At 32.9% G+C, this 13,422-nt stretch overlaps 1 protein-coding gene across 5 annotated transcripts in view; it reads right to left on the bottom strand.

Moving 5' to 3' along the window:
• The window catches only part of KIF6 (kinesin family member 6), a 143,380-nt gene that overhangs the window by 89,710 nt on the left and 40,248 nt on the right, over positions 1 to 13,422 (bottom strand). For all 5 annotated transcript variants that reach the window (XM_030269215.4, XM_072927614.1, XM_072927616.1 and 2 more), the window contains exon 10: positions 10,534 to 10,637. In XM_030269215.4, coding sequence (XP_030125075.4) covers positions 10,534 to 10,637 — 104 coding nt within the window. The remainder of the gene's footprint in view (positions 1 to 10,533; positions 10,638 to 13,422) is intronic.

The following is a 13,422-nucleotide window of genomic DNA, read 5'->3' as shown; positions in this document are numbered from 1 at the left end:
TGAGATAGTCACCTATGTTTGATCCTTAGTTTTCTACAAGGAGCATGCACATTGAACTGTTTTTCTCACAGATTTTTGCAAGAAAATGTCAGCAAGAATTGAACGAGACAAACAGATTAAACATCCCAACACTGAACAAAGTAGGGTCTAGCTGTTCAAGAGTAGCAAGAAACTCACAGAGACCAAGAAGTCCAGAGAACTTTCCAGCAAATCTTGCTTTCTTGGCCTATTCAGAGGCATGGGTAAGTGGCAGAACAAAAGTAATATGAAATCATGAGGTAAAATAAAATCATTCTTTTTCTAAAGGACCATTTTTTAACTTAGTTATAATAGAATAGCAAAAAGGCATAGGAAAAAAGTATTTTTAGTCATCTATTGTGGCTCAGCCCTGAGACTGTAAGCCTAGTTAGTATGTCCTACTTTCTGTAAGAGTTGTGAACTAGTTTCTTTCAAACAGACCTGAGCAATTAACCTTTATATTAACTTATGCTTTTATGCTGAGGATAATGGCCAACATTTTCATGTCCTCTCAAAACAGAAATTAGGAAATAAAGCTGCACAAATAAGGGTATTTTGATTATGAACTTGCTAAAGGAAAGAGCATGCTGGACACAGAATATATACCATGTTTGAAAATTTTCTATGTGACTGAGCTTTTCTTCTCCCCAAAACAACCCAGGCTGAACCTTAATTTCCCCATTACACAAACTGCCAAAAATCAATGGGAAAATAATTTAGAAAAATCATATATTTAGGTTCTATTAAGAGTGCCAAGGTAACTCATAAACTAGAGGGAAGGAAAAAACGTTCAAATGCTTTGGTTCATGCATATAATGAAAAACAGCTAGAATCAAGAAAAAGAGAAAAAATCAACTAACAAACATACCAAAATCACTTTCCACAATATTGAATATATGGAAGTCCTGCTTACAGAATGATTTTATGCTTTCTTTTCTTGACTGTATTTTCGGAGATTAGCACTACAGCAGTCCTGGATCTCCCTGTTATATGAAAGATGGACTACAGAAGAAATAAATTCCTGTTTGACATTCTATTTCTCTGTTATAACTTTAAAAACGAGCTTTGCAAGATATCAATTGGTAGCAAAAAAAAAAAATAATCCCCCAGCTAAAATCAAAATTTGAGATAATCAAGCCAAAGAACCAGTAATGAAATGACACCAAAAACCTTGGAACAAATACCTATCACTCACTGGAGCAGAAAACCAGATAAAGAGATGCTCTCTGTATTATCATCTGAAGATCAACACCAGGAATTTTATATCACACTGGAGAGACCCTTATAAAGAATATTTAGAGCTAAGAATTCACACTGCTCTGCTTTTAAAGTCAGCTTGAAAAGCAAAACCCATGATGGAAGCTTTTTAATTAACTGAAATTCAATGGAAACCTAATTATGGAGCTAGGTACAAACACTGAATTAAAAATTACTAAATTGCTTACTTGTCACACTTAACTGCTTCAGTGGAAATATGCCATATGTATATACATGTATTGGGTACTCTCCTAACATAAGATGGTCAATTTAATTTATTTAAATGAATTTTCTTATTCTGGTGAGTTACATCAGAAAAGGCTCCATTAATCTGAAACAGAAGTACCTAGCCACAAAATATTTGCACTGAAAATATTAAACTAGTATTTAAAAAAAAATCCCCAAACCTAAAAGCATATTTTAGAAATCCTAAAAACTCTATTTTTGTGTATAAATACTAAACTAATAATCTTTCATTTATTGTCATTAATAACATTAGGAAGCCAGATGATGCATTCTTCATTAGTTTGAGCTTAGTAAGGCTCTCAAAAATGTTTTCATGCAGAATTTGTGCTAATCAAAGCTGGAATGTGGATGATCACTGTTAATTTCACATAACAGGAAAATAAGTATCATATGAAGATGCCTCTTATAACTCATGGACATCCAAAGTGATTCCCTTTTTTTTCTTTTCTCTTATATGTTGTAAGGTAAACTACAGAGCAGTAGATATTGTTTGATGTTATTAAAACAAATGAAGCATCCAAGGTAATTTTTAATAGATTTCTGTTCTTTTACTACTGCAATGCTCTTCCCTGAGAACAGCAGGGAACACTAATAAGAGCAAGGCTATGCTGAAGACTATTGCCAGAACCCTGCTGTATCAGAAAAAATTCTCTGAAGGATGAAGAATATGGAAGTATGAAACAAAGACCCATTTTCTGTGAAAGAGCACAGTAAATAAAGAATGGGACTTTCTTTCCCACTGCTCACAAGAAAAAAAAAAAAATCAAACAACAAAACCCCAAATAGGAGCAAAAGATTACAAACATGCACAAAAGTTTTAAAGTCAATGTCAAGGGAACAGTTTTAAGTGATTTACAAGATTCATTTAAAATTAATTTTGATAGTGGCCCTTTACATTTTAAGATAGTACAAAAAGGAAGGTATTACAGTGCTGATCCAGGCAGGTTTGAGGCATGATACCAGAATGTGAAGCCACAAGCTGTGTCAAGCACAGTCCTTATGCTGATGCTTGGAAGAAAACTCACAGTAGAACACTCATAAACAGTTGGGATGGAAATGTGTTAAACTAACACTGCTCTTTCAGTAGTGACTGTAAATCAGGCCCAAGTTCTTGGTGAAGCCTTTCCCTCTTGATAAGTTTTCTTTTGCAAATAATGTAAACACACACTGTACTGCAGCTCAGAGACAGCTTTTACATTATTAACTTTATTTCCCTTGTGTTACTTTCACTCTTCAGAAATTCTTCTTTAATGAAGACTGCTTACTGATTAGACTGCACATAAATCACAGAAGCTTTCCACCCACATTGCATGGAATTCAGATTCCATGCAATTTTTCTGATAGCACAACTGCAGAATGATTAACTGAGCACTGTACTACTTCACTCTCACCCATTCACTAAAATAACATGCACCTATATTTTTTTCTAAAAATCTGCTTCTGAATCAGTCATTTGTTTGGATGAACCAGGATGCAAATGCCACAGCTGAAATGCATCAGAAAAGCACTTCCAGCCAACTGAGTATGTTTTTAAAGTCTGGAGCTCTCAATAACTTGCAGGATGCACAGTCTCAAAACACAGATTTGGAAGGACTTGTTTTGACCTTGCTTTATGTGCCATGATTCATTCCTGAGAGAACTTGCCTTTTAACCCCTATCACTGACGTTGTATGTTATGCATCAAAATTAAGTTCACTTAAATAACTATTAATTTTGTGTGTCAGTTGTGAACTCTGTCATGAGCAAAAAATCTAAGTTTTTTAAAACAAGGCTGCCAACTAGACAACTAATGAAGAACTTGTGGTAATTAGAGGGTTAGTTTTAATTAAACAAGTTTTTTACTTTGACTTTGCAATAACTTTCCTATTGGTAACATAATTGGTATTAATTTGTTTTAAAATATATTAATTCCAAAAATTATCATTGTGTTTAATAATGATGTCTATATTTTTTAAAAAGGAATGCCACATCTCTACAAGTTTTATGAATCCATTGAACTAAAAAATGCATGATAGTGAAAGCAGAGCCACTATTACATTTAAGAATAGCTAACTTGAAGCTAAGTTAGTTTCAAGTGTGCATGAGCATGGGAAGACCATGGAGATTCAAAGTAGTGGCTTTTATTAATGCTATGGAAGATAAGGGAAAAAAGGAAAGGTATTTCCAGGCACTGCTGTGAATGAAATGACAGAAGGTAAAGGTACACAGAATACTTCCAGATTGCCCTGAGAAGAGCTGTAATACCTTACTGACAGGTAGTACACATGACAGCATAATTGACATTTATAGAGTATTCTGTATCCAGAAATAACTGCTTAACCCCTCATTTAACCAAAGTGTGCTAACTCCTGAGTGAAATAATAATTAAGGTAACTAAATAGTGGAACTAATTACATGAGCCTTTGACAATTCCTTCAGCAGACATTTAATAGAATAGTTTTATTATAATAGCCCTGGTATAGGCTTCATTGATTTGGTTCAGTCTTAGACCAGGGTAGTAAATAAGAGCAGTAAGCCTTTGAGTGTCTTATGTCTCTACAGCCTGGAAGATTTACACAGTTTTTAAAAATATCTATATAGTGCTCTAACAACTACATATTACAGGAGATTCTTCTGAATTAGATGGCTACCACGTGGCAAACAGATGTAAGATGAGATTCTACGCAGTTGAAAAGCATTTATTTCAATGATGAAATGCACACAGCTCTAAATCTTGGTATTGGTAAGAAAAGGGGTGATTTAGACTGGACAATAATAAAACCAAGACTGGCTTATGAGGGAAAAAGGTGCCTACTGCCTACACGTGCCTACACATGCCTTTTTTTTTTTTTTTTTTTTTGCAGAGAAGAACATGTCAAGTAGCTTGTTGAGTAGATGATTTCCTTCTTCAACAGCACTTTGTAAAAGCAACCCAAAAGCACATACAGAAAGGAATGCTACACACTGCCAGCTAATACTTGTGGCCACAACAGTAGTTATGTTCTAATCACTGGAGTATATCTAAAACTAGCAAGAGAAAACCAACCTTTAGTTTATCAAAAAAAAAAAAAATCTGCAAAGTAGTAGGAAGAACTTGAAATAAAATGAAATTACATAGGACAAGCATAACAGCAATTCAAACAAGCCAAATATACTTATATGGATGAACACCAAGATAATCCTACAGTATAGGAGACAGAAGTAGTCTAAAAAACTCTGCAAAGTGTCACTTACAGGTTATTATTTATAAGCTCAAAAGAAAAAGACTATCAAAAAGTATTCAAATTTCTAAAAGATGCAAACAGATATTTACCTTCAGAAGAACTCATCTGACCAAATAGTTAATGGATTTCAGTGAGATTCAAAAAGGTTCTATGATCACTTTTGATCATATATTTGAAAACTGGCTCGAAGATTTTTTCAAACACATAAATAATCAACAGAAGCTATGTTATGTTTTCCTCATACACCTCACTAATATAAGTTTATTTCACTATTACTGTTGAAACCATATGACATTAGATGACTGGTATAATTTTGAACACTAAAAACAGGATATAGTATATCATCTACTTCCCTCCCACCCCCATGCTGACACAAACTTGCTATCCTTTGAAAAGAACTTTACAGTCTATTATCTTGGAATAGTTTCAATCTAAAAGTTGATCAGTTTTAATAAGATTTTTTTCCCTGCTTTCAGGGGCCTTAAGACAAAAAGGAGGACCACAGAAAATTATTTACACTTTAAGCATGTAACTTAAGCATGTACATTAAGAATCTGAACTTTCTGTGCTGTTGCTACAGATTTCATAAGATGTAGGAGAAAATATGTCCTCTACAAAAATACATTGATTTAATAGCATTCTAGATCAGGCATCTAAGCAAGCAGTTAATGTGAGACATCTTAAGACTACTTTATAGCTAAGGTAGCTTGTTTTCTCTTGAATATTGCCTACACAGTTCATGCTGGTCAATCTGCTAACTTCTACACAGATCTATGGTCTGCAAAACTGTGTTGACAAAAGGCAAGGTGATATGCCTTTATTTCTTCCACCTTGCAAATGAAATTGAATAATAATATCAGCAAATAAGAACATTTGCTCTGCTTTGTAAAAGAAGGCATTTGTTCAACAGCTGTAACTGTTAAAGGTCTATATTGTACAACAGTGCAATATTGTTAATACTATGATAGCATACAGATGTCACTGTGTCGAAACAGAAAAAAAATGAAAGACAGAAGTAATGAGATCTCCAGAACCTGAGTAAGATGAACAATATATGACTGTTGAAGTAAAAAATAGAAGTGTCTGTAATAACATATGTATCTGAAAGAAATAAGGTAAAGTTATTAATAAATTAAAGTGCTAAGCCAGTACTTCCGGTGCTGTTCTTAGAGATTTCCAGCTGGCAAAAGCTCTGGAAGCGTGGGTGCTCTGGAACATAGGACGTTGATTTGAAATCCTGACTTTCTGGGCACACACTGAGAATTGCTAGTGAGCTCATTTATATTATTTTTAAAAAAAATCACAAATTATTCAAACAAAAAGGACTTTCTCTTTTACTTTTGGCATGCTATTCACAAAAAAAAATCATTTGAAGGTAATTTAATTCTATTCTAAAGCATAATGCTTAAACCCGAAAGAGTACAATTTCCTTGTATTTGGGATGTATGATGTTATTTTCTACTTTTTAAAAATAGTTCAAAAAGCTCCCTTTCTACTTTTTTTTTCTCTTAAATATAAAACTAATTCTTCAGCTCAAAGAAATTTTTAGATCAGCCTTTTACTGCTGAGGAAATAAAAGGTAAGATCCAAAGCAAGCAATTCAGATTTTGGAAGCATTTTACTAACGACATTCTGAACCACTTATGGAGTCTAGCTGAATTTTTTAAGCCTTGCTTTTTAGACAAACAAAATGAGACCAGAAAAATTAATTTGTGCTTAGCATCTATGAGAACAAACTAATAAAATCAAAAATATGACACAGTAATACAAGTGCTCACCATTTAACACAGAATTCTGAAATCCAGACAGCTGTAGCTTTAGTCACACAACTGATAAGGTGCATCATATTATAATTTACCATTCCCAAGAAAAGTCAAGAGCATTTTTTTTCCATTTTGTTTTAAACTTAGTGAATGGTGACATGATATTGTAGCAATTAAGAGGAAAGCCTATTTGACAGATTTTTTTCCTTCCATTAAATGAGAAAAAATTAAAATTAATCCCTGAAGAATTTGATTTTTGAGGAAAAAAAATAAAGAATAAAACCCAGCTTAATTATATACTACCTGAAAATATTTAGCAAGTCCAACTGCATTGAGTAGCCCGCCAATTTCCTTGGGAATGCTCTGAATATAGGCAAGTGGAATGAAGCCCATTGTTGCAAGAAATATTCAGCTTTTCTTGACTTAGTAAGTCAAGAAACATACAAAATATAATTTTCACATATTATTAACACTTACTTCCTGGGCAATTACTAACACCTAGTTCCTGCAACATGTGTAGAGAGAAAAAAACCCTATGCAATACCATAAGTACTATGTTAGACTAAAAACTATTGGATCTACACATGAACCATTGAACTTGGTTTCATTTTGGCATCTGTCTTCTACTGAAAAGTGCCTGAGATAGTGTTGTGTGGGACAAAAACAATAAATGTGTACTCTGTGCATGGAGTTTATCACAGACATGTTTTATACCTTTGATCATCTGTGCTCAGCACCAAAGAATTAAAAAAACCCCAGTATCAGAATACTTTCAGCAGATCAATTTTGCTGTGACCTCTGTTACAATATGTACGATGAATCAAAAAAAGAAAAACTAAAACACATCCAAAGGATAAGATTATCCTTTCTAACAGTTCTCCTTACTAGTCAATTATTTACAATAGAATTAACCACAGACTTCAGTCAAAGTCTAAGAATTTGAAAAAGAACTATATAAACTTGAATTATTTACATAGATATATATACACACATGATGAGATATGGTTTAAGTTTAAACAGAAGATATCCTAACTAAGCAAAAATGTCTAAGGAGCATTTGAAATCCATAATTACATTAATTAGACTTTCCTCTCTGACATTTAAGAAAAGCATCAATAATAAAAACAATAATAATAAAATAATCCCATACAATAATAGTGTCTTAAGAATCATTCTTGGGTGGCCCCTTGAAATAAAGCACAACAGAGTATATTGCATTATCACCTATACCAAGTTTCTTTTCTTCTTCTCCCTGTCATAACAAACTGATCTGTATGGCTCCTGATAAATAATATTATTTAGATTTCATTATAGATGCAAAACCAGATGCAAATCCCAACACAGACATTTTCCAGTAATAGTCAATCATGATTTTATCAGCCATGATCCAGGTCCATACTCCTGTTTGGACTACTCACTTGTATATTTATTCTTTAATGTGTACAAACTCTCCAGATAATGAGTAGCTCCAAACTCAGATGGCCAGTCCCAATAAACAGAATTGCCATGGAGATTTGGTGTTATGTGTTGATAGACTCTAACTGGAGACAGAACACTTAGATGCTATCTGCTGATTGTCATAAATGCTCAGAACATTTATGGACCTCAAGCTCAGTCATGTAAATCAGCATGGTCACAAATGTTATTGCCATATGAAAGCAAGCTCAAAAAGTATAAATGTTCAAAACCACAAAAAGATACTGTCATTGAAGTAGTGGCTTTTTATACTATCATTTCATTATATTTTCATTTGGGTGTTTGAGCTGCATCCAGTTGTTTATCTGTGAGCATGCTGTTTGCATGAACACAGAGAAATGCAAAACTTATAAACCCTGACATTTGCTATTTTCCTTGCCTTTAATTGTTCTAGAAAAGATTAACTTAGCTTTCAACATTCCATTCAACTGCACTCCAAAGTACTAACAAGCCAGTCTGACTCATGTATGTGGCAGTTATTCCCTAACACTCTATTTGCCTCTCTGTTTGAAAAAAACTCTATATATCCAATTATTTTTTTTTCATTTTAAAACATATAAAGAAAACAATCACTGAAAAATGTTGTTATATGGCATTGACGACTGATAGGGTAAATTGTTTGAGGCTCTTCTTGTTTAGTATTGATCTTCAGGAAAATTACTATATCCCAAGTCAGCAGTACTTAAGTGCTCTTCTGTATTTTAATTCCACAGCATTTATTCTAAGAAAGAATGAATACATGTGCTGCATAAGCCTGAATAAATACAAGTAAATGATAAATTCAGAAACCTTAACATTTTGCACTGACCTACTGTAGCTGAGGTCCGTGAAAGTTATTTATCATTATGTGACTTAATGCAGGTAGAAACTCATAAAAGTCTACCCCCGGCTTCTTTCTGGAGTAATGGGATGCAAAATTCCTTGTTATGAACTCAGAAGAAACATTTTCTAATAGTGTAATGCACTATGTATTGTGCCACATAAATAAAAAGGAAAAACATAAAACTAATACACTTTTTAGTCACATTTATGAATTCGGACCTCCCAGATGTATGCTATAGTGCAATTGTATGCAAATAGTACATTCCTAGTTTTTCTTTGCATAATCATAATGAAAAACTTAATCAACCATTAATCCATTACTATTTATAACCTATTCCTATTTATAAGACTGCCATTTCCACGGCAAAAAGGTAAAAAATCTTAGGAAATAAGATTTGTGACTGTGGTCTAAGAAAACCCAAAAGATTTTCAAAACCCCAGTTTCTCTATACAAAGTAAGCAGCAAACAAGACCACAGTGGAAAATTAATGTGACAGATTTTTATAATAATTCATTTAAAGCACTTATTTAAGTCAACATATATATTATTTAAGTATGTCTGAATAAAATCACTGAAAGTCAGTCATCTTTTGAAGACTAAAAAGGTTTCTTTTTACCCTTCTCTAAGGGTAAAAAGAAACTAACTAAAAAAGGGCATTTAATTCTGCATATAATGAAAAACAAAGGTACTTTTTTTTCTGTGGCTAGTCTTGGCACATCTAGTGCTACTCTGTAATGTTTTTTGTGCATTTGACTCTTGTGTTTGGGCAGATGACATATATATATATATATATATATATATATATATATATATATATATATATAAACTCCATAGGAACTGCAGGGAAATTTCTGTTTAGGAGAATATACTGATAACTGCTGATGTAAATAATTAATAATGACAACAATCTACACGAGAAATTCAAGGTTCAAGGTAGCAGCTTCTCCTCATGCCTCCAGACCCTCCTGTGTGTCAGGGGAGATTGTTAGCCCTGGTAGTTATCTTCTGGAGCACTCCCTTCAGAAATTGGTACTGTTAATATACTAATCAAACAAAATTAGGCAGGTACTTCTTTCTTTATAGTGTTTAGGTACAGTAATTAAATAAGTCCATACTACATACTCAATTTTTCAAGCCTAGTAATTGAATTCAGTAATTGCGAACATTTAGACCTGAGTAAATATATAATAATTAGAAAGTTCCTAGGTGCTGTACTGATCTGTTACCAAAAGCTACAGAATGTTACAATACTTACATGACTCAGTATTATGTTTCAAAAACATGTTCAGTTAAAAAAAAAAGTATTTGGCTTGCATGACATTGATTAATTGTGGATCCAAAATGTGAGATTTCTTTTGGTTTTTTCTTATGTCAAACTAATGCTGCAGCAGGATACATCTTAGCACAAGAATATTTTTTTGAAATCCACTCAGATTGCATATCCAGTTTGGAGAGAGACTGTTTTTCTTTCTGCCCTATTATACAACACTTTTTTTTTGCCTGGCATTTGACAGGCATCCCCATCCTTAGCGTTTACTTCACTTCCTCAGTGCTGAGGCTGCAAAAACACAGCCAGCAGCCTCATAGAGCTTTTCATGGAAATCTGCCATTCTAAACTGGCACCTAATGCCACTTATTCACAAGGAAGTTTAAAACTCTGAAATGAATTTAAGTATTTATGCCAATAAAGAAACTGATGAAAAGTATAATAATAAAAGAAGTAAATGGAAACAATGTAAGACATTACTGAAGTAGCTCTTCTTGGGAAAGCTCCGATGTTCTTTGCTTGCCAGTCACCAGTGCCAGCTCATCCTTCAAATCCTGAATCTCCTTTTTCAGCTGGACAATCATCTGCAAACAGCAAGGCATAAACTAAGCATCTCCTACAAATTAATAGTTAGATTATTATTTTTTCAGTACAAAAAAATCATAGTTTAGGTAAATATAATTTAGTTTTCTCCTTTTTTAAAAAAATATCTTTTCTAAAAACTGTCAAAATGCCTTAAATACACCAAGTGACGTTTTTTTCTCTTTTTCCACTTATAAACCCAAGAAAAGTCTTCCAAATACAGTAAATTCTTGTGTTAGAAGACTTGGCTGCACAGAAAGAGTTCAAAAGATATTTTGTAAAAGAGAAATATTATTTGTCATAGGAATAAAAAGTTTTCCTGACTACTAGTTTTGCCTCTTAATAATGAAAAAACATTCAAGAACTGACATCTTTGTTAGAGTGAGGGCAACTACACAACAAAAGTGATTTTTTTGCTTTGCCTTATAGAAACAGAAATTTCAAAGCAGTATCAATTTTAGTCTTACCTTTTTTCTTTTTCATATGACGTCCCTCTATTGTTAGAATTATTGCATGCTATACTTGTAGGATACATCAGTTGCTAGCAACAAACTGATGGTATGAAGTAACATAATGAAATTAAATTGTATTAATGAAAAGTAAAGTGATAATATTACATTGAAAACTTAATTAGATTTTTAAATTATAGGAAGTCATTGTCAGAATCTGCACTTTGGGAATAAATATCTGTATCAAACTAAATTTTACTAATCATTAAAGTCTCAAAGCCAAGTTCTACAAAGCAGGGCAATACGCAAATACCTAAGTCTAAGACATGAACGAGTGTATTCTTGGACACTTTATGGTTGATCATTTAATGAAGGCTCCCTTTTATATGGCTCAAATGTACCAGTAGGCCAGAGATAATTCTAGGTGGATTTGCATACACTGATACCATGTACAAAATAAGTTTCCAAGAGAAGAATATTTTTAAGGAAAATTAATCACTTTTGATTGCATGCACTTTCCAGTAATGAGATTGTTGAAATTGATGACACATATTTTCACTGGATATTAAAGCTCCTTCAAACATTTCTATTTCTTTTAATGGATAAATTTTATCATAACTTCCTAAGTTTTTACTTTGAAAATCAAATTACTTTAAACATGCATATGATTACTTCTTTTAACTCTAAATATGTAGGGTTTTTTTTTTTTGTATAATAAAGTAATGATTTTTTTACAATAAAGTATGAAAGTCTAACATACTCTTTTATTTAATAGTCTATTAAAATTATGACTGTTAATTAGAGAAGTTGCAAGAAAACTTAGAGAATGTTGCAGGCCAAACATTGTACCCTAATTTTATGTTGCCCCATTTTGGTGCCACACTCTGATGTAGTTTGTGCCAGCTGCTGAGTCAAGAAAATTGAATTTGGTGCTGGAGTGGAAAATGGTAGACATCTGAAACACAGTAACATCTCTGTTCAATATTCATATTTGTTAGAATGACTAACTTCAATCTGACAACAACAGAAATCTCAATTTCAGGATATGGATAGAAGATTCGTTTTCAAGTATTATTAAGACAAAAATCTACGGATGCAAAATAACTTCATTTCTATTTTTACATGAACACCCAAAGAAATCAGGTTTAATTCAAAACCTTGATTTTCAGTTTAAATTATGTCCTTTAGCCATGAGTGAGAGAAGTTCAAAGATTAGTCACTTAAAAGTACAACAGCTACAAATTCCTTTTCTCAGTAAGATAAAAAGTCAGAAATTCTCCACTATAAAGAATAAAGTTTATACAACAATTTGACTTAACCCAGATGCACCAAGAGGTACTCTGAACCCCCTTTATAAAGCATGCATTCAACTCACATGTGATAGATACTAACAATAAATTGTATTTTGATTTTTCATAAAATTACTATTATTTTATTACAATAAAATTTTGTTTTCATGAAAAAAAGTCTTCAATCCAGCACTTTGAATAATAGGGTTGCACCCTGGGAATATACTTAAGATGGGCAACAAATTCCGTAATGAGCACAGGGCCGTATAAATTCAAGGTACTTGTGTTCCCCTGCCTTTTCCACAAGAGGGGATGGTTTTCTAACTCTCATGTGTCCACTTTTGCTTTTCTTGCTAAATGATCCTGCAGAGTGAGACACACCAAACTCGTGGAGTATAGCTCCACAGGATGTAGTAAATGTTCAGGAGCCTGCATGTGCTTTACCTCAGTCAAAGCTTTCTATGGCCATGGAAGAAACCTTTTGCATTATTAGCTACTAGAAAGTCTATGTAGAAAAGAAAAGAGAACACACAGATATAAATAAAGAAGCTGTTCAATGCCTATTGGGTTTGGGGCTTTTTGCCTTTTTTTAACTCTGTGATACTATTGTCATTAGAAATTGCTTGCAAAGAAAAATAAAAAAATAATAACAATGAAAAAGTAAACCAGCTGAAAACTTGATCATGATCTTCTATTCCCTTTGAAAGGCAAGAAGAATAGACAAGAAAAAATAAAGGCACAATTATTAACAGTAACTTAAATATGCTAATTATCATCAAGTAACAATGAATAAAACTATTAGCTAAATAATTAGCTATTTCTGTCTCCTTTGCTTGTTTCCATCTTTTTTGCCTATGGTAACTTCACAGAGTTCTTTCTTCCTATCTAAAATGTTCCTTGAATCAATTTCAATTAAGGACTGGGTGTATTTCTCAGCTTTTGAATACACAAATTGTTTCAGTGCAGCTGTGTGCCTTCATCAAGTGACTAGCAGTCTTAGTACATTCTTAGAGTTTTAGAGCCATCCAATGATCTGTGACTATGATTTA

The sequence above is a fragment of the Taeniopygia guttata genome, chromosome 3 (assembly GCF_048771995.1).
Source record: "Taeniopygia guttata chromosome 3, bTaeGut7.mat, whole genome shotgun sequence".
Taxonomy (NCBI): Eukaryota; Metazoa; Chordata; class Aves; order Passeriformes; family Estrildidae; genus Taeniopygia; species Taeniopygia guttata.
Note: the sequence above shows the minus strand (reverse complement) of the source record. Positions and strands in the feature narration are given on the sequence as shown.